Source organism: Ctenopharyngodon idella, chromosome 17 (genome assembly GCF_019924925.1).
Source record: "Ctenopharyngodon idella isolate HZGC_01 chromosome 17, HZGC01, whole genome shotgun sequence".
Taxonomy (NCBI): domain Eukaryota; kingdom Metazoa; phylum Chordata; class Actinopteri; order Cypriniformes; family Xenocyprididae; genus Ctenopharyngodon; species Ctenopharyngodon idella.
The window spans coordinates 14,121,250-14,143,927 of record NC_067236.1 but is presented as its reverse complement, the minus strand read 5'-3'; the positions used below and the strand labels follow the sequence as shown (position 1 = coordinate 14,143,927).

Here is a 22,678-nt window from a genome sequence, read left to right as displayed (position 1 = left end):
GTACTACATAGAGGGAGAATAAAAGAAATAGAGGAGGAGATGGGGAGAAGGAGGGATGCTGGAAGAATTGTCGCTGGGATAACGCAGTGACTGCTGCTTATATACGCTCGTAATGATGATTGACAGGACTGAATGTTTAGGCTCCTCCTGAACCTACGTTTGGATCTACATTTAATTCATAGTGGAATCAATCAGCAGAGAGAGACGACATGATTAATGCTCCCCATCTCTAATAACACAATTAATTACATTTTAGGGAGTAATGCAATATTGCATTACTTTTACAAGAAACTTTCTCCAACACTGTTAATAATATACATATTCCATGTTCATGCAGTTTTGTTCATTACGGTTACAATCTATGATGTCATATCCTGTTCACCAACAGCTAGAGTTTGAATCATTTCAAAGGCTGGGACTCACTGTGCGCTCCACCAAAACTCAACATGTCTAGAGCCATTATTTCATTGATTCTGTTACTGCACTGGAGCCAAGGTATGAGAAACTCTGTAACATTGTCTCCACTGCAGCTGAAACAATAACCTTATATTCTTATCATTTTATTTACAATTTTTCCACAGGCACTATTGGTGGCGATGATGTTATTCAAGAGCCTAAAATTCTGTGGGAACAAAAGGGGAGTTCTGCTTATATGAACTGCACTCACAATAGGGGCCTTTTATACAGACAGATGTACTGGTACCGCCAGCGTCCAGGAGAGACTATGAGACTCATAGTATTCACTGTTGCTGGTTCAGACCCAGACTTTGGAGACGTTAAGAAAGATAAATTTGAACCTGATAAAAGTGTTGCTGAAAGTGGATCTCTAACAGTGAAAGATCTAGAGCCAGAAGACAGTGCCATATATTTCTGTTCAGTGAGTCAACACAGTGTGTCAAAGGCTGGAGAGTGCTGTACAAAAACATACTGTACATGAAAGATCAGTGACAGCATTAGTCAACAGGTGGCAGTCTGATACAACCAATGTGCTGCATGTCACAACAGTTGAGATGAGTCAAAACGATCAGGAGTATTATGGGTCAAATACAAGTTACTGACACCATTTATTGCATGCTCCATTAACACAGAAAATAACTTCAACTTCATTTTTTGTAAAACAATGTGTTGGCAGAATTTGATTTAAAACTGGTTCTGCAGAGATTGAGTGCCGACACAACACAGTATGACCATGGACCAGAGATTAAAATTATTGGGATATTTTGTTCTGTAATTTAAAGAATTCAATGTGAATTTATTCATTTAAATGTTCTTCTGATTTAGATGGAACCAACTTCTGTTTCACCTCCAGATGGAGGTGGTTTTATTTCCTGCCAACATTTACCAACAACTGATTTAAGATTACGTTCACACGTGTAAAACTAATGTTTCTTAGTGCAAAAGTGATGCAAAATCAACAAGTGAAGAAAATTTTGTTCACATTTAATATCATTAATACATGAACACATCATATCAAACTGACATTAGAACAAAGTTTATTTTATACTACGAGGTGAAGGGAAGAAAAAAAGTGTACAAGCAATAGGGATAACCGCACCCTGTAGAGGATTGTGAAACAAAACCCATTCAAAAATGTGGGGGAGATTCACAAAGAGTGGACTGCAGCTGGAGTCAGTGCTTCAAGAACCACTACGCACTGACGTATGCAAGACATGGGTTTCAGCCACTCTTGAACAACAGACAGCGTCAGAAGCGTCTCGCCTGGGCTAAAGACAAAAAGGACTGGACTGCTGCTGAGTGGTCCAAAGTTATGTTCTCTGATGAAAGTAAATTTTGCATTTCCTTTGGAAATCAGGGTCCCAGAGTCTGGAGGGAGAGAGGAGAGGCACACAATCCACGTTGCTTGAGGTCCAGTGTAAAGTTTCCACAGTCAGTGATGGTTTGGGGTGCCATGTCATCTGCTGGTGTTGGTCCACTGTGTTTTCTGAGGTCCAAGGTCAACGCAGCCGTATACCAGGAAGTTTTAGAGCACTTCATGCTTCCTGCTGCTGACCAACTTTATGGAGATACAGATTTCATTTTCCAACAGGACTTGGCACCTGCACACAGTGCCAAAGCTACCAGTACCTGGTTTAAGGACCATGGTATCCCTGTTCTTAATTGGCCAGCAAACTCGCCTGACCTTAACCCCCTAGAAAATCTATGGGGTATTGTGAAGAGGAAGATGCGTTATGCCAGACCCAACAATGCAGAAAAGCTGAAGGCCACTATCAGAGCAACCTGGGCTCTTATAACACCTGAGCAGTGCCACAGACTGATCGACTCCATGCCACGCCGCATTGCTGCAGTAATTCAGGCAAAAGGAGCCCCAACTAAGTATTGAGTGCTGTACATGCTCATACTTTTCATGTTCATACTTTTCAGTTGGCCAAGATTTCTAAAAATCCTTTCTTTGTATTGGTCTTAAGTAATATTCTAATTTTCTGAGATACTGAATTTGGGATTTTCCTTAGTTGTCAGTTATAATCATCAAAATTAAAAGAAATAAACATTTGAAATATATCAGTCTGTGTGTAATAAATGAATATAATATACAAGTTTCACTTTTTGAATGGAATTAGTGAAATAAATCAACTTTTTGATGATATTCTAATTATATGACCAGCACCTGTATATGTATATATGTATATATATATATATATATATATATATATATATACACACACACACTTGAGTCAGAAATTCCCATGGTGACATCACATCCTCCATTGTCTTTATTCATTTCATCAACCGTATTTACTCACAGCAGAGTCACAGAGCACAGAGAAACAGCATGAATAATATACTCCTGAGTTTCTCTGTCACATTTATGTGGCTCACAGGTAATAATGTCTTTTATCAAGTGTTTCTTGATTTTTGTCACAACAACTGTGTATAAATCTTATTTTATTGACAATGTTTAATGTCATTTATCTGTCTCTTCACAGCTTCCACTCTTGGTAACACTGTTCACCAGACTCCTACTGACATCACTTCCTCCTGCTTGTGCCTTTAATTCATAGCAGAATCACTTCGGAAAAAGAGCTGACATGATGAACTCTTTCCTTAGCATATTTGTATATCTAATGATGATAACAGGTAATTATAAACAAATATGAACTTAAAAATTAGTAAGTAAACAATCAGTAAATATTTAGGTTACTTTCACATTATACAGATTATTTCAGTCTAAACATTAATTATAAACATGTGTTTTATTTTCTCCACAGCTGCTTGTCTTGGTAAAAATGTTGATCAGACGCCTGCAAACCTCATCAAGAGTCAAGATGAATCTGCTGTGATCACATGCTCTCATAATATACCGAAATATGACCAAATATTGTGGTACAAACAAAGTCAGGACATGTCGGGCCTCAAGTTGATGGGATACCTTTATTACAGTGAGAATAAAGAGCCTGAATTCACAAACAAGATCAAATTGGATGGAGATGCACAGAAAAATGGCACTCTGACTATCAAGAACCTCATGCTGAATGACAGTGCAGTGTATTTCTGTGTAGCATATTACACAGTGTTCAGAATCACCTCTGTCTAATACAAAAACCTCCTCTTGTAAACGCTTTGTTTGTTTCACAGCCTGACATTATTTGGATCCTCAAGGGGAATTCTGCCCAGATCAACTGCTCACACAATAAGGGTTTTGACTACACTCAGATGTACTGGTACCAGCAGAAAAAAGGAGAGAGTTTGAGACTCATAGTGCTCTCACAAAGTTATGGAGACCCAGACTTTGGAGATTCTGATCAAAGTAAATTTGAAGTTCATAAAAGTGTTCCTGAACATGGATCTCTCACTGTGAAGAATGCACAGCCAGATGATAGTGCCATTTATTTCTGTTCAGTGAGCAAACACAGTGAATCAAACACTGAAGGCAGATGTACAAAAACACCTTGTACTCATCTCATATGAATATACTCTCCAAAAGGGGGCACTCTGGTACAGGTCAACAGCATCTTCCATACAATGTCTTGTGCAATGAAAGCTAATGCTTTCCTATTCAAGAATTCGAAACCACATATATAGGCCTACTACTTGTACTACATTTTCCATATATTTCTATAGCAGAAACAGTAAGAGTAGTAGACCTGTGCGGTTCAGAATTCAGCAATGCATCACTAGATGACATCACTTCCTTCATCGCCTGCATTTAATTCATAGTGGAATCAGTCAGCAGAGAGAGACGACATGATTAATGCTCCCTATCTCAGTGTTTCTTTCTTTGTCTTGTGTCTTGCAGGTAATTCTTTTTAGTCTAAAGGTGTTTTTCTAATACTTTACTAAGATATATGAGCTCTTCACATATTTATATTGTTCATTAATTTATATGTATCTCTACAGTGACCATTCTTGGTAAAAGTGTTGTCCAGACTCCTCCTGATCTCCTGAAGAAAGAAGATGAATTTGCAGAGATCGAATGTTCACACAAAGTACAAAGCTATAATGTCATACAGTGGTACAAACAAAGCCAGAGCATCATGGATCTTCAGCTCATGGGATACCTTAATATTGGTTATGAGAACAAAGAGACTGCGTTTGAAAACAAGATCAAACTGAAAGGAGATGGAAGAAATAATGGCACTCTGACTATCAAGAACCTCATGCTGAATGACAGCGCAGTGTATTTCTGTGCAGCATATTACACAGTGTTCAGAATCACATCTGTCTAATACAAAAACCTCCTCCCCTGTTACAAGATTATCAGTGGCTGCAAATTCATTCCCAGTCTGCACCTGGACTAGTGGTTCAGTGATTATAATGAACACTAGCAGCTTAGCAGTACACAAAGAAGGGAATTTAAAAGTTTATGATTTTGAATACTTGTTTTTAATCATTAATAATTCTAAATGGTTTAATCACATTTAAGAATCTGAAAGCACTGAAAGAAAAGAAAAAAACTGAAAAACTACTCAAAGCAGCGTGTCTGTGTATCTATTGGTTTGTCTTTCTGTCTATCAGAGACAGGAAGTGATAAGAGAGCAGAGAGGACTATGGCTGTAACTTTTAATCTTGTATAAACAATCCATATGTGTTCCCAATTGTGCATTATTATAATATCATTTTCCATATCATTTTTAGCCCCAGAGTGATTTTTTATACTAAAATGTGACATCTTCCACAAACTCAATTTAATCTGTATATTTTGTATGATAATTCAGATGTTGATATATCTGTAAGTCCACAGAAGTTCAGCTGGATGTCGTCAGTATGATTCATTATAATGAAGAGCAGTTCAAAAATGAGCTTTCAGGACAGCATGCCAAATTTTTTATCCCTTTTGCTCTATATACATATCCTATGTATATATTATTATATGAGTTTTGTAATTGCTTGAGCTGCGCTCTCTACTGTACAGGCGTGAATTTGCATTTCCTTCAGCCTGAGGCTTATTCATTTCACTTTTGGAGTAAAAGGGCCTTTACATTTGTCAAAAAATAGAACTTTTTTGTTGTTATAAAAACAAACAAAACAGCCCAGCCCAGATGAGAAAAAGTAACACAAAAGTAACATAACACATTACTTTCCATAAAACTAAGTAAGTAACACAATCAGTTACTTTTTAGGGAGTAATGCAATATTGTAATGCATTACTTTTAAAAGTAACTTTCCCCAACACTGTTAATAATATACATATTCCATGTTCATGCAGTTTTGTTCATTATGGTTACAATCTATGATGTCATATCCTGTTCACCAACAGCTGGAGTTTGAATCATTTCAAAGGCTGGGACTCACTGTGCGCTCCACCAAAACTCAACATGACTAGAGCCATTATTTCATTGATTCTGTTACTGCACTGGAGCCAAGGTATGAGAAACTCTGTAACATTGTCTCCACTGCAGCTGAAACAATAACCTTATATTCTAATCATTTTATTTACAATTTTTCCACAGGCACTATTGGTGGCGATGATGTTATTCAAGAGCCTAAAATTCTGTGGGAACAAAAGGGGAATTCTGCTTATATGAACTGCACTCATAATAAGGATTCATCCTACAGACAGATGTACTGGTACCGCCAGCGTCCAGGAGAGACTATGAGACTCATTGTGTACACTGTTGCTAATTTAAATCCAGAATTTGGAGATGTTGATCAGAAGAAATTTGAACCTGATAAAAGTGTTGCTGAAAGTGGATCTCTAACAGTGAAAGATCTAGAGCCAGAAGACAGTGCCATATATTTCTGTTCAGTGAGAGAACACAGTGTGTCAAAGGCTGGAGAGTGCTGTACAAAAACATACTGTACATGAAAGATCAGTGACAGCATTAGTCAACAGGTGGCAGTCTGATACAACCAATGTGCTGCATGTCACAACAGTTGAGATGAGTCAAAACAATTAGCAGTATTATGGGTCAAATACAAGTTATGGTCTATTGACACCATTTGCATGCTCTCCATTATCACAGAAAATAACTTCAAATTCATTCTTTGTAAAACAATATGTTGGCAGAATTTGATTTAAACCTAGTTCTGCAGAGATTGAGTGCCGACACAGTATGACCATGGACCAGAGATTACATTATGAGGATATTTCTGAATTTAGATGGAACCCAGTTCTGTTTCACCCCCAGATGGAGGTGGTTTTATTTCCTGCCAACATTTACCAACTGATTTAAAATTACATTCACACATGTTCAAACTAATGTTTCTTAGTGCAAAAGTGATGCAAAATCAATAACTGGAGATCAAATTAAAATTTTGTTCATGTTTAACATCATTAATACATGAACACATCATATCAAACTGACATTAGAACAAAGTTTATTTTTTATATGTCATATAAATATATATTTAAGACAATTCATCTTTACAGTAAAGTTGATAAATTCCAGCCAAACAGCCAAAGAAATATAAAGTAAGCGCAATCAATGTGTTTTCCTCATGCTGAGTGAGTGGACATTTAAGCAATACAATGACAAGCAAAGATAATTTAGATAACTTTTTCATTGTTATTTATTTATTATTGTGTGATCCAGTAGAGTGAATAATGTGCTCTATGGTAGTTATACAAGTAATCAAACACAAAATTTCCTAATATGACATTTGCAAATGTATTCTTTCAAAATTGAATAATCACAAAACATAATAATCAATAATCATATATATATATATATATATATATATATACACACACACACACACAACTTGAGTCAGAAATTCCCATGGTGACATCACATCCTCCATTGTCTTTATTCATTTCATCAACCGTATTTACTCACAGCAGAGTCACAGAGCACAGAGAAACAGCATGAATAATATACTCCTGAGTTTCTCTGTCACATTTATGTGGCTCATATGTAATAATGTCTTTTATCAAGTGTTTCTTGATTTTTGTCAGAACAACTGTGTATAAATCTTATTTTATTGACAATATTAAATGTCATTTATCTGTCTCTTCACAGCTTCCACTCTTGGTAACACTGTTCACCAGACTCCTACTGACATCACTTCCTCCTGCTTGTGCCTTTAATTCATAGCAGAATCACTTCGGAAAAAGAGCTGACATGATGAACTCTTTCCTTAACATATTTGTATATCTAATGATGATAACAGGTAATTATGAACAAACATGATCTTAAATATTAGTAAGTAAACAATAAGTAAATATTTAGGTTACTTTCACATTATACAGATTATTTCAGTCTAAACATTAATTATAAACATGTGTTTTATTTTCTCCACAGCTGCTTGTCTTGGTAAAAATGTTGATCAGACGCCTGCGAACCTCATCAAGAAACAAGATGAATCTGCTGTGATCACATGCTCTCATAATATACCGAGCTATGACCAAATATTGTGGTACAAACAAAGTCAGGACATGTCGGGCTTAAAGTTGATGGGATACCTTTATTACAATGAGAATAAAGAGCCTGAATTCACAAACAAGATCAAATTGGATGGAGATGCACAGAAAAATTGCAGTTTGACTATCAAGAACCTCATGCTGAATGACAGTGCAGTGTATTTCTGTGTAGCATATTACACAGTGTTCAGAATCACCTCTGTCTAATACAAAAACCTCCTCTTGTAAATGCCTTGTTTCTGTGACAAGCATATTTGCAGTTCTCTTCACACCTGTGGATATTGACTCAGTGCCAATGCTAAACACAATAGGTTCTGGTTTAATCTTGCTTGAAGTGTTGCTTAACATCTTGTAGCATGTGGTCAATTCAATTCACATCGCAATTCAGGAGCTGAAAGGAAGCTAGTTCTTAAATTCTGAATTTCGCCCCACCCTGAGATCACCACTACCATGATACTGATGTCACATCCTGTATTAACAACTAAAATTTGAATCATCACTGAAGATTATAATATAACCCATCATCATCCAGCCTCAACGTAACATGATGAGGAACATTATTCTGTTGATTCTTTCGGTACATTGGAGCCAAGGTATTCAAACCATCTCAATGGTAATATACATAATAGAATAACCTTTAGAAATTGCTACAGAAATATTTTTATTTTCAATTGCAGGTACCAGTGATGTTTCACAAAGTCCAGGTGTTTTAATGGCAGTAAAGGGGAGTTCTGCTCAAATGAACTGCACACACAAAAAGGATTATACATTCAACCAGATGTACTGGTATCGACAACGGCAAGGACAAACTATGACTCTTATTGTGTTCACAAGCAGTTCGAGCAAACCAGACTATGGAGATTCTGATCCAAACAAATTCTCAGCACACAAAACTGTTCCAGAGAGAGGATCTTTGACTGTGAACAATGTGGAGTCAGATGATAGCGCCGTCTATTTCTGCTCGGTGAAACAGCACACAGTGAAGTGAACTTTGGCAGGAGTTAAACAAAAACAGCTGCCACTAATAATTACAGTGATCAACAGGGGGCGATGTGATTCAACAAATGTGCAGCCTGTTCATCCATTTCATATCCTGTATTGACAGGTAGAATTTGAATCATCTCTCAGGACCATGATTCAGTGCACTCCTAGCCATCATTTAACATGATCAATGTCCTGCTAATCCTGTCACTCTGTTGGAGTCAATGTATAGTATGATTACTTATCCAGAGCATTACAATGTTAAATAATACAACAGAATAACTATATTGTGTTGATTCAGAAATAATAATTTAGCATATTTTGCAGGTGCTTCAAGTGGAGATGGTGTTTCACAGTCTGGCATTATTTGGATCCTCAAGGGGAATTCTGCCCAGATCAACTGCTCACACAATAAGGGTGCTGAGTACACTCAGATGTACTGGTACCAGCAGAAAAAAGGAGAGAGTTTGAGACTCATAGTGCTCTCAAAAAGTTATGGGGACCCAGACTTTGGAGATTCTGATCAAAGTAAATTTGAAGTTCATAAAAGTGTTCCTGAACATGGATCTCTCACTGTGAAGAATGCACAGCCAGATGATAGTGCCATTTATTTCTGTTCAGTGAGCAAACACAGTGAATCAAACACTGAAGGCAGATGTACAAAAACACCTTGTACTCATCTCATATGAATATACTCTCCAAAAGGGGGCACTCTGGTACAGGTGAACAGCATCTTCCATACAATGTCTTGTGCAATGAAAGCTAATGCTTTCCTATTCAAGAATTCAGAACCGCATACTAGTATCTACACCTAGGACTTGTACTAAATTTTCCATATATTTCAATGGCAGAAACAGTAAGAGTAGTAGACCTGTGTGGTTCAGAATTCAGCAATGCATCACTAGATGACATCACTTCCTTCATCGCCTGCATTTAATTCATAGTGGAATCAGTCAGCAGAGAGAGACGACATGATTAATGCTCCCTATCTCAGTGTTTCTTTCTTTGTCTTGTGTCTTGCAGGTAATTCTTTTTAGTCTAATGGTGTTTTTCTAATACTGTACTAAGATATATGAGCTCTTCACATATTTATATTGTTCATTAATTTATATGTATCTCTACAGTGACCATTCTTGGTAAAAGTGTTGTCCAGACTCCTCCTGATCTCCTGAAGAAAGAAGATGAATTTGCAGAGATCGAATGTTCACACAAAGTACAAAGCTATAATGTCATACAGTGGTACAAACAAAGCCAGAGCATCATGGATCTTCAGCTCATGGGATACCTTAATATTGGTTATGAGAACAAAGAGACTGCGTTTGAAAACAAGATCAAACTGAAAGGAGATGGAAGAAATAATGGCACTCTGACTATCAAGAACCTCATGCTGAATGACAGTGCAGTGTATTTCTGTGCAGCATATTACACAGTGTTCAGAATCACATCTGTCTAATACAAAAACCTCCTCCCCTGTTACAAGATTATCAGTGGCTGCAAATTCATTCCCAGTCTGCACCTGGACTAGTGGTTCAGTGGTTATAATTAACACTAGCAGCTTAGCAGTACACAAAGAAGGGAATTTAAAAGTTTATGATTTTGAATACTTGTTTTTAATCATTAATAATTCTAAATGGTTTAATCACGTTTAAGAATCTGAAAGCACTGAAAGAAAAGAAAAAACTGAAAAACTACTCAAAGCAGCGCGTCTGTGTATCTATTGGTGTGTCTTTCTGTCTATCAGAGACAGGAAGTGATAAGAGAGCAGAGAGGACTATGGCTGTAACTTTTAATCTTGTATAAAGAATCCATATGTGTTCCCAAACGTGCATTATTATAATATTATTTTCCATATCATTTTTAGCCCCAGAGTGATTTTTTTATACTAAAATGTGTCATCTTCCACAAACTCAATTTAATCTGTATATTTTATATGATCATTCAGATGTTGATATATCTGTAAGTCCACACAAGTTCAGCTGGATGTCATCAGTATGATTCATTATAATGAAGAGCAGTTCAAAAATGAGCTTTCAGGACAGCATGCCAAATCTTTTATCCCTTTTGCTCTATATACATATCCTATGTATATATTATTATATGAGTTTTGAAATTGCTTGAGCTGCGCTCTCTACTGTACAGGCGTGAATTTGCATTTCCTTCAGCCTGAGGCTTATTCATTTCACTTTTGGAGTAAAAGGGCCTTTACATTTGTCAAAAAATAGAACTTTTTTGTTGTTATAAAAACAAACAAAACGGCCCAGCCCAAATGAGAAAAAGTAACGCAAAAGTAACATAACACATTACTTTCCATAAAACGTAACTAAGTAACACAATCAGTTACTTTTTAGGGAGTAATGCAATATTGTAATGCATTACTTTTAAAAGTAACTTTCTTCAACACTGTTAATAATATACATATTTCATGTTCTTGCAGTTTTGTTCATTAATATTACAATCTATGATGTCATATCCTGTTCACCAACAGCTGGAGTTTGAATCATTTCAAAGGCTGGGACTCACTGTGCGCTCCACCAAAATTCAACATGACTAGAGCCATTATTTCATTGATTCTGTTACTGCACTGGAGCCAAGGTATGAGAAACTCTGTAACATTGTCTCCACTGCAGCTGAAACAATAACCTTATATTCTTATCATTTTATTTACAATTTTTCCACAGGCACTATTGGTGGCGATGATGTTATTCAAGAGCCTAAAATTCTGTGGGAACAAAAGGGGAATTCTGCTTATATGAACTGCACTCACAATAAGGGTATTTCATACAACCAGATGTACTGGTACCGCCAGCGTCCAGGAGAGACTATGAGACTCATTGTGTACACTGTTGCTGGTTCAGACCCAGACTTTGGAGATGTTGATAAAGATAAATTTGAAGCTCATAAAAGTGTTGCTGAAAGTGGATCTCTAACAGAGAAATATCTAGAGCCAGAAGACAGTGCCATATATTTCTGTTCAGTGAGAAAATACAGTGTGTCAAAGGCTGGAGAGTGCTGTACAAAAACATACTGTACATGAAAGATCAGTGACAGCATTAGTCAACAGGTGGCAGTCTGATACAACCAATGTGCTGCATATCAAAACAGTTGAGATGAGTCAAAACGATCAGGAGTATTATGGGTCAAATACAAGTTACTGACACCATTTATTGCATGCTCTCCATTATCATAGAAAATAACTTCAACTTTATTCTTTGTAAAACAATGTGTTGGCAGAATTTGATTTAAAACTGGTTCTGCAGAGATTGAGTGCCGACACAACACAGTATGACCATGGACCAGAGATTACATCATGAGGATATTTCTGAATGTAGATGGAACCCAGTTCTGTTTCACCCCCAGATGGAGGTGGTTTTATTTCCTGCCAACATTTACCAGCTGATTTAAAATTACATTCACACATGTAAAACTAATGTTTCTTAGTGCAAAAGTGATGCAAAATCAACAAGTGGAGATCAAATTAAAATTTTGCTCACATTTAACATCATTAATACATGAACACATCATATCAAACTGACATTAGAACAAGGTTTATTTTTTATGTCATATAAATATATATTTAAGACAATTCATCTTTACAATAAAGTTGATAAATTCCAGCCAAACAGCCAAAGAAATATAAAGTAAGTCCGATCAATGTGTTTTCCTCATACTGAGTGAGTGGACATTTAAGCAATACAATGACAGGCAAAAATAATTTAGATAACTTTTTCATTGTTATTCATTTATTATTGTGTGATCCAGTAGAGTGAATAATGTGCTCTATGGTAGTTATACAAGTAATCAAACACAAAATTTCCTAATATGACATTTGCAAATGTATTCTTTCAAAATTGAATAATCACAAAACATAATAATCAATAATCATATATAGTATATATACACACACACACACACACACACACACACACACACACACACACACACACACACACACACACACACACAACTTGAGTCAGAAATTCCCATGGTGACATCACATCCTCCATTGTCTTTATTCATTTCATCAACCGTATTTACTCACAGCAGAGTCACAGAGCACAGAGAAACAGCATGAATAATATACTCCTGAGTTTCTCTGTCACAGGTAATTCTCAGGTTTACAGGTAATAATGTCTTTTATCAAGAGTTTCTTGTTTTTGTCAGAACAACTGTGTATAAATCTTATTTTATTGACAATATTTAATGTCATTTATCTGTCTCTTCACAGCTTCCACTCTTGGTAACACTGTTCACCAGACTCCTACTGACATCACTTCCTCCTGCTTGTGCCTTTAATTCATAGCAGAATCACTTCGGAAAAAGAGCTGACATGATGAACTCTTTCCTTAGCATATTTGTATAACTAATGATGATAACAGGTAATTATGAACAAACATGATCTTAAATATTAGTAAGTAAACAATAAGTAAATATTTAGGTTACTTTCACATTATACAGATTATTTCAGTCTAAACATTAATTATAAACATGTGTTTTATTTTCTCCACAGCTGCTTGTCTTGGTAAAAATGTTGATCAGACGCCTGCGAACCTCATCAAGAGTCAAGATGAATCTGCTGTGATCACATGCTCTCATAATATACCGAGCTATGACCGAATATTGTGGTACAAACAAAGTCAGGACATGTCAGGCCTCAAGTTGATGGGATACCTTTATTACAGTGAGAATAAAGAGCCTGAATTCACAAACAAGATCAAATTGGAGGGAGATGCAAAAAAGCATTGCACTCTGACTGTCAAGAATCTCATGCTGAATGACAGTGCAGTGTATTTCTGTGCAGCATATTACACAGTGTTCAGAATCACCTCTGTCTAATACAAAAACCTCCTCTTTAAAACGCCTTGTTTCTGTGACAAGCATATTTGCAGTTCTCTTCACACCTGTGGATATTGACTCAGTGCCAATACTAAACACAATAGGTTCTAGTTTAATCTTAAAGTGTTGCTTAACATCTTGTAGCATGTGGTCAATTCAATTCACATTGCAGTTCAGGAGCTGAAAGGAAGCTAGTTCTTAAATTCTGAATTTCGCCCCACCCTGAGATCACCACTACCATGATACTGATGTCACATCCTGTATTAACAATTAAAATTTGAATCATCACTGAAGATTATAATATAACCCATCATCATCCAGCCTCAACGTAACATGATGAGGAACATTATTCTGTTGATTCTTTCGGTACATTGGAGCCAAGGTATTCAAACCATCTCAATTGTAATATGCAAAATAGAATAACCTTTTGAAATTGCTACAAAAATATTTTAATTTCCAATTGCAGGTACCAGTGATGTTTCACAAAGTCCAGGTGTTTTAATGGCAGTAAAGGGGAGTTCTGCTCAAATGAACTGCACACACAAAAAGGATATTTCATTCAACCAGATGTACTGGTATCGACAACGGCAAGGACAAACTATGACTCTTATTGTGTTCACAAGCAGTTTGAGCAAACCAGACTATGGAGATTCTGATCCAAACAAATTCTCAGCAGATAAAACTGTTCCAGAGAGAGGATCTTTGACTGTGAACAATGTGGAGTCAGATGATAGCGCCGTCTATTTCTGCTCGGTGAAACAGCACACAGTGAAGTGAACTTTGGCAGGAGTTAAACAAAAACAGCTGCCACTAATAATTACAGTGATCAACAGGGGGCGATGTGATTCAACAAATGTGCAGCCTGTTCATCCATTTCATATCCTGTATTGACAGGTAGAATTTGAATCATCTCTCAGGACCATGATTCAGTGCACTCCTAGCCATCATTTAACATGATCAATGTTCTGCTAATCCTGTCACTCTGTTGGAGTCAATGTATAGTATGATTATTTATCCAGAGCATTACAATGTTAAATAATACAATAGAATAACTATATTGTGTTGATTCAGAAATAATAATTTAGCATATTTTGCAGGTGCTTCAAGTGGAGATGGTGTTTCACAGCCTGGCATTATTTGGATCCTCAAGGGGAATTCTGCCCAGATCAACTGCTCACACAATAAGGGTTTTGACTACAATCAGATGTACTGGTACCAGCAGAAAAAAGGAGAGAGTTTGAGACTCATAGTGCTCTCACAAAGTTATGGAGACCCAGACTTTGGAGATTCTGATCAAAGTAAATTTGAAGTTTATAAAAGTGTTCCTGAACATGGATCTCTCACTGTGAAGAATGCACAACCAGATGATAGTGCCATTTATTTCTGTTCAGTGAGCAAACACAGTGAATCAAACACTGAAGGCAGATGTACAAAAACACCTTGTACTCATCTCATATGAATATACTCTCCAAAAGGGGGCACTCTGGTACAGGTCAACAGCATCTTCCATACAATGTCTTGTGCAATGAAAGCTAATGCTTTCCTATTCAAGAATTCAGAACCGCATACTTGTATATACGCCTAGTACTTGTACAAAATTTTCCATATATTTCAATGGCAGAAACAGTAAGAGTAGTAGACCCGTGCGGTTCAGAATTCAGCAATGCATCACTAGATGACATCACTTCCTTCATCGCCTGCATTTAATTCATAGTGGAATCAGTCAGCAGAGAGAGACGACATGATTAATGCTCCCTATCTCAGTGTTTCTTTCTTTGTCTTGTGTCTTGCAGGTAATTCTTTTTAGTCTAAAGGTGTTTTTCTAATACTGTACTAAGATATATGAGCTCTTCACATATTTATATTGTTTATTCATTTATATGTATCTCTACAGTGACCATTCTTGGTAAAAGTGTTGTCCAGACTCCTCCTGATCTCCTGAAGAAAGAAGATGAATTTGCAGAGATCGAATGTTCACACAAAGTACAAAGCTATAATGTCATACAGTGGTACAAACAAAGCCAGAGCATCATGGATCTTCAGCTCATGGGATACCTTAATATTGGTGATGAGAACAAAGAGACTGCGTTTGAAAACAAGATCAAACTGAAAGGAGATGGAAGAAATAATGGCACTCTGACTATCAAGAACCTCATGCTGAATGACAGTGCAGTGTATTTCTGTGCAGCATATTACACAGTGTTCAGAATCACATCTGTCTAATACAAAAACCTCCTCCCCTGTTACAAGATTATCAGTGGCTGCAAATTCATTCCCAGTCTGCACCTGGACTAGTGGTTCAGTGGTTATAATGAACACTAGCAGCTTAGCAGTACACAAAGAAGGGAATTTAAAAGTTTATGATTTTGAATACTTGTTTTTAATCATTAATAATTCTAAATGGTTTAATCACGTTTAAGAATCTGAAAGCACTGAAAGAAAAGAAAAAACTGAAAAACTACTCAAAGCAGCGCGTCTGTGTATCTATTGGTGTGTCTTTCTGTCTATCAGAGACAGGAAGTGATAAGAGAGCAGAGAGGACTATGGCTGTAACTTTTAATCTTGTATAAAGAATCCATATGTGTTCCCAAACGTGCATTATTATAATATTATTTTCCATATCATTTTTAGCCCCAGAGTGATTTTTTTATACTAAAATGTGTCATCTTCCACAAACTCAATTTAATCTGTATATTTTATATGATCATTCAGATGTTGATATATCTGTAAGTCCACAGAAGTTCAGCTGGATGTCGTCAGTATGATTCATTATAATGAAGAGCAGTTCAAAAATGAGCTTTCAGGACAGCATGCCAAATCTTTTATCCCTTTTGCTCTATATACATATCCTATGTATATATTATTATATGAGTTTTGAAATTGCTTGAGCTGCGCCCTCTACTGTACAGGCGTGAATTTGCATTTCCTTCAGCCTGAGGCTTATTCATTTCACTTTTGGAGTAAAAGGGCCTTTACATTTGTCAAAAAATAGAACTTTTTTGTTGTTATAAAAACAAACAAACAGCCCAAATGAGAAAAAGTAACTCAAAAGTAACATAACACATTACTTTCCATAAAACGTAACTAAGTAACACAATCAGTTACTTTTTAGGGAGTAATGCAATATTGTAATGCATTACTTTTAAAAGTAACTTTCTTCAACACTGTTAATAATATACATATTTCATGTTCATGCAGTTTTGTTCATTAATATTACAATCTATGATGTCATATCCTGTTCACCAACAGCTGGAGTTTGAATCATTTCAAAGGCTGGGACTCACTGTGCGCTCCACCAAAACTCAACATGACTAGAGCCATTATTTCATTGATTCTGTTACTGCACTGGAGCCAAGGTATGAGAAACTCTGTAACATTGTCTCCACTGCAGCTGAAACAATAACCTTATATTCTTATCATTTTGTTTACAATTTTTCCACAGGCACTATTGGTGGCGATGATGTTATTCAAGAGCCTAAAATTCCGTGGGTACAAAAGGGGAATTCTGCTTATATGAACTGCACTCACAATAAGGGTGTTTCATACAACCAGATGTAGTGGTACCGCCAGCGTCCAGGAGAGACTATGAGACTCATTGTGTACACTGTTGCTGGTTCAGACCCAGACTTTGGAGATGTTGATAAAGATAAATTTGAAGCTCATAAAAGTGTTGCTGAAAGTGGATCTCTAACAGAGAAATATCTAGAGCCAAAAGACAGTGCCATATATTTCTGTTCAGTGAGAAAATACAGTGTGTCAAAGGCTGGAGAGTGCTGTACAAAAACATACTGTACATGAAAGATCAGTGACAGCATTAGTCAACAGGTGGCAGTCTGATACAACCAATGTGCTGCATGTCAGAACAGTTGAGATGAGTCAAAACGATCAGGAGTATTATGGGTCAAATACAAGTTACTGACACCATTTTTGGCATGCTCTCCATTATCATAGAAAATAACTTCAACTTTATTCTTTGTAAAACAATGTGTTGGCAGAATTTGATTTAAAACTGGTTCTGCAGAGATTGAGTGCCGACACAACACAGTATGACCATGGACCAGAGATTACATCATGAGGATATTTCTGAATGTAGATGGAACCCAGTTCTGTTTCACCCCCAGATGGAGGTGGTTTTATTTCCTGCCAACATTTACCAGCTGATTTAAAATTACATTCACACATGTAAAACTAATGTTTCTTAGTGCAAAAGTGATGCAAAATCAACAAGTGGAGATCAAATTAAAATTTTGCTCACATTTAACATCATTAATACATGAACACATCATATCAAACTGACATTAGAACAAAGTTTATTTTTTATATGTCATATAAATATATATTTGAGACAATTCATCTTTACAATAAAGTTGATAAATTCCAGCTGAAGAAATATAAAGTAAGTGCGATCAATGTGTTTTCCTCATATTGAGTGAGTGGACATTTAAGCAATACAATGACAAGCAAAAATAATTTAGATAACTTTTTCATTGTTATTCATTTATTATTGTGTGATCCAGTAGAGTGAATAATGTGCTTTATGGTAGTTATACAAGTAATCAAACACAAAATTTCCTAATATGACATTTGCAAATGTATTCTTTCAAAATTGAATAATCACAAAACATAATAATCAATAATCATATACAGTATATATACACACAACTTGAGTCAGAAATTCCCATGGTGACATCACATCCTCCATTGTCTTTATTCATTTCATCAACCGTATTTACTCACAGCTCACAGTCACAGAGCACAGAGAAACAGCATGAATAATATACTCCTGAGTTTCTCTGTCACATTTATGTGGCTCACAGGTAATAATGTCTTTTATCAAGTGTTTCTTGATTTTTGTCAGAACAACTGTGTATAAATCTTATTTTACTGACATTATTTAATGTTATTTATCTGTCTCTTCACAGCTTCCACTCTTGGTAACACTGTTCACCAGACTCCTACTGACATCACTTCCTCCTGCTTGTGCCTTTAATTCATAGCAGAATCACTTCGGAAAAAGAGCTGACATGATGAACTCTTTCCTTAACACATTTGTATATCTAATGATCATAACAGGTAATTATGAACAAACATGATCTTAAATATTAGTAAGTAAACAATAAGTAAATATTTAGGTTACTTTCACATTATACAGATTATTTCAGTCTAAACATTAATTATAAACATGTGCTTTATTTTCTCCACAGCTGCTTGTCTTGGTAAAAATGTTGATCAGACGCCTGCAAACCTCATCAAGAGTCAAGATGAATCTGCTGTGATCACATGCTCTCACAATATACCGAGATATGACCAAATATTGTGGTACAAACAAAGTCAGGACATGTCGGGCCTCAAGTTGATGGGATACCTTTATTACAGTGAGAATAAAGAGCCTGAATTCACGAACAAGATCAAATTGGATGGAGATGCACAGAAAAATTGCAGTTTGACTATCAAGAACCTCATGCTGAATGACAGTGCAGTGTATTTCTGTGCAGCATATTACACAGTGTTCAGAATCACATCTGTCTAATACAAAAACCTCCTCTTGTAAACGCCTTGTTTCTGTGACAAGCATATTTGCAGTTCTCTTCACACCTGTGGATATTGACTCAGTGCCAATACTAAACACAATAGGTTCTAGTTTAATCTTAAAGTGTTGCTTAACATCTTGTAGCATGTGGTCAATTCAATTCAGGAGCTGAAAGGAAGCTAGTTCTTAAATTCTGAATTTCGCCCCACCCTGAGATCACCACTACCATGATACTGATGTCACATCCTGTATTAACAACTAAAATTTGAATCATCACTAAAGATTATAATATAACCCATCATCATCCAGCCTCAACGTAACATGATGAGGAACATTATTCTGTTGATTCTTTCGGTACATTGGAGCCAAGGTATTCAAACCATCTCAATTGTAATATGCAAAATAGAATAACCTTTTGAAATTGCTACAGAAATATTTTAATTTCCAATTGCAGGTACCAGTGATGTTTCACAAAGTCCAGGTGTTTTAATGGCAGTAAAGGGGAGTTCTGCTCAAATGAACTGCACACACAAAAAGATATTTCATTCAACCAGATGTACTGGTATCGACAACGGCAAGGACAAACTATGACTCTTATTGTGTTCACAAGCAGTTTGAGCAAACCAGACTATGGAGATTCTGATCCAAACAAATTCTCAGCAGATAAAACTGTTCCAGAGAGAGGATCTTTGACTGTGAACAATGTGGAGTCAGATGATAGCGCCGTCTATTTCTGCTCGGTGAAACAGCACACAGTGAAGTGAATTTTGGCAGGAGTTAAACAAAAACAGCTGCCACTAATAATTACAGTGATCAACAGGGGGCGATGTGATTCAACAAATGTGCAGCCTGTTCATCCATTTCATATCCTGTATTGACAGGTAGAATTTGAATCATCTCTCAGGACCATGATTCAGTGCACTCCTAGCCATCATTTAACATGATCAATGTTCTGCTAATCCTGTCACTCTGTTGGAGTCAATGTATAGTATGATTATTTATCCAGAGCATTATAATGTTAAATAATACAATAGAATAACTATATTGTGTTGATACAGAAATAATCATTTAGCATATTTTGCAGGTGCTTCAAGTGGAGATGGTGTTTCACAGCCTGGCATTCTTTAGATGTGTGAATGTCTTGTGCAATGAAAGCTAATGCTTTCCTATTCAAAAACTCAGAACCGCATATATAGTCCTACTACTTGTACTACATTTTCCATATATTTCTATGGCAGAAACAGTAAGAGTAGTAGACCTGTGCGGTTCAGAATTCAGCAATGCATCACTAGATGACATCACTTCCTTCATCGCCTGCATTTAATTCATAGTGGAATCAGTCAGCAGAGAGAGACGACATGATTAATGCTCCCTATCTCAGTGTTTCTTTCTTTGTCTTGTGTCTTGCAGGTAATTCTTTTTAGTCTAATGGTGTTTTTCTAATACTTTACTAAGATATATGAGCTCTTCAAATATTTATATTGTTTATTAATTTATATGTATCTCTACAGTGACCATTCTTGGTAAAAGTGTTGTCCAGACTCCTCCTGATCTCCTGAAGAAAGAAGATGAATTTGCAGAGATCGAATGTTCACACAAAGTACAAAGCTATGATGTTATACAGTGGTACAAACAAAGCCAGAGCATCATGGATCTTCAGCTCATGGGATACCTTTATATTGGTGATGAGAACAAAGAGACTGCGTTTGAAAACAAGATCAAACTGAAAGGAGATGGAAGAAATAATGGCACTCTGACTATCAAGAACCTCATGCTGAATGACAGTGCAGTGTATTTCTGTGCAGCATATTACACAGTGTTCAGAATCACATCTGTCTAATACAAAAACCTCCTCCCCTGTTACAAGATTATCAGTGGCTGCAAATTCATTCCCAGTCTGCACCTGGACTAGTGGTTCAGTGATTATAATGAACACTAGCAGCTTAGCAGTACACAAAGAAGGGAATTTAAAAGTTTATGATTTTGAATACTTGTTTTTATTCATTAATAATTCTAAATGGTTTAATCACGTTTAAGAATCTGAAAGCACTGAAAGAAAAGAAAACACTGAAAAACTACTCAAAGCAGCGCGTCTGTGTATCTATTGGGGTATATTTCTGTCTATCAGAGACAGGAAGTGATAAGAGAGCAGAGGGGACTATGGCTGTAACTTTTAATCTTGTATAAACAATCCATATGTGTTCCCAAATGTGCATTATTATAATATCATTTTCCATATCATTTTTAGCCCCACAGTGATCTCACTAGTCAAATGGCTCTGGTGATAAAACTCTGTGATCCCATGAGCAAAGATGGTAGATTTTTTATAGCTATATTCACTCACTCTCAACAGGCACATTTTTTATACTAAAATGTGACATCTTCCACAAACTCAATTTAATCTGTATATTTTATATGATCATTCAGATGTTGATATATCTGTAAGTCCACAGAAGTTCAGCTGGATGTCGTCAGTATGATTCATTATAATGAAGAGCAGTTCAAAAATGAGCTTTCAGGACAGCATGCCAAATCTTTTATCCCTTTTGCTCTATATACATATCCTATGTATATATTATTATATGCATTTTATTTAATGTGTAATTCAGTTGAGTACAATAACTAAGAAATGTTACACTTTTAAAGCACCTCTAACAAAAAAGTTATTCGAGTGTGCTATTAGTATACTTATTTAAAACTAAAAAATAAGAAAGTGTTTCAGTCTACTTTGTATGTACTTCTCAGAAATACACCTAAAATTGAACTTAAGTATACTTATACTGACAGAAAAGTATATACTGGCCTATACTATAAGTAATTAGTAAAGTAACGCATTATTTTTACATTTACAAGAAAATATCTAAGTTGCTTTTTCAAGTAAGTAACGCAAGTTACTTTGTTTTCCCATTTGTTGACTGACACCTCTCCTGTCCACATGTTGAGAGAAATCGGGAGTGCAGAGACGTTGAGTGCGCTGTGTGAAAATGATGGTTACTCTAAATTAGTTTTAGACTAAATGTGAGTGTACATTTACTCATTTACTTCTCCTGCATCCTATTCTTCTGTATTCCAGAATGGCAGCACAGCTGAAAGGTTTGTTTGAGCTGCGCCCTCTACTGTACAGGTATGAATTTAAATTTCCTTCAGCCTGAGGCTTATTCATTTCACTTTTGGTGTGAAAGGGCCTTTACATTTGCCAAAAAGAATAGAACTTTTTTGTTGTTATAAAAACAAACAAACAAACAAACAATCAAACAAACAAACAAACAGCCCAAATGAGAAAAAGTAACTCAAAAGTAACATAACACATTACTTTCTATAAAAAGTAACTAAGTAACACAATTAGTTACTTTTTAGGGAGTAACACAATATTGTAATGCATTACTTTTAAAAGTAACTTTCTTCAACACTGTTAATAATATACATATTCCATGTTCATGCAGTTTTGTTCATTAATATTACAATCTATGATGTCATATCCTGTTCACCAACAGCTGGAGTTTGAATCATTTCAA

At 36.0% G+C, this 22,678-nt stretch overlaps 2 long non-coding RNA genes and 4 gene segments (V, D, J or C); all 6 read left to right on the top strand.

Moving 5' to 3' along the window:
• The first annotated feature begins 217 nt into the window (after positions 1–217).
• On the top strand, positions 218–953 carry LOC127498358 (T cell receptor beta variable 29-1-like). The segment is given in 2 exon segments: positions 218–495; positions 582–953. Coding segments are annotated over 2 exon segments (405 nt in total).
• A 1,809-nt stretch (positions 954–2,762) lies between these two features.
• LOC127498366 (uncharacterized) lies at positions 2,763–3,376 on the top strand. The gene is made up of 3 exons (XR_007925867.1): positions 2,763–2,840; positions 2,946–3,096; positions 3,228–3,376. It is a non-coding gene; the product is annotated as an uncharacterized LOC127498366 (long non-coding RNA).
• A 2,334-nt stretch (positions 3,377–5,710) lies between these two features.
• Positions 5,711–6,287, top strand: LOC127498359 (T cell receptor alpha variable 13-1-like). The segment is given in 2 exon segments: positions 5,711–5,823; positions 5,910–6,287. Coding segments are annotated over 2 exon segments (405 nt in total).
• Positions 6,288–9,540: 3,253 nt separating this feature from the next.
• LOC127498361 (T cell receptor alpha variable 36/delta variable 7-like) lies at positions 9,541–10,296 on the top strand. The segment is given in 2 exon segments: positions 9,541–9,823; positions 9,925–10,296. Coding segments are annotated over 2 exon segments (381 nt in total).
• An 8,076-nt stretch (positions 10,297–18,372) lies between these two features.
• On the top strand, positions 18,373–19,058 carry LOC127498365 (uncharacterized). Its single transcript, XR_007925866.1, has 3 exons — positions 18,373–18,450; positions 18,556–18,706; positions 18,838–19,058. It is a non-coding gene; the product is annotated as an uncharacterized LOC127498365 (long non-coding RNA).
• Positions 19,059–20,301: 1,243 nt separating this feature from the next.
• On the top strand, positions 20,302–21,008 carry LOC127498360 (T cell receptor alpha variable 36/delta variable 7-like). The segment is given in 2 exon segments: positions 20,302–20,573; positions 20,675–21,008. Coding segments are annotated over 2 exon segments (381 nt in total).
• Positions 21,009–22,678: the final 1,670 nt, after the last annotated feature.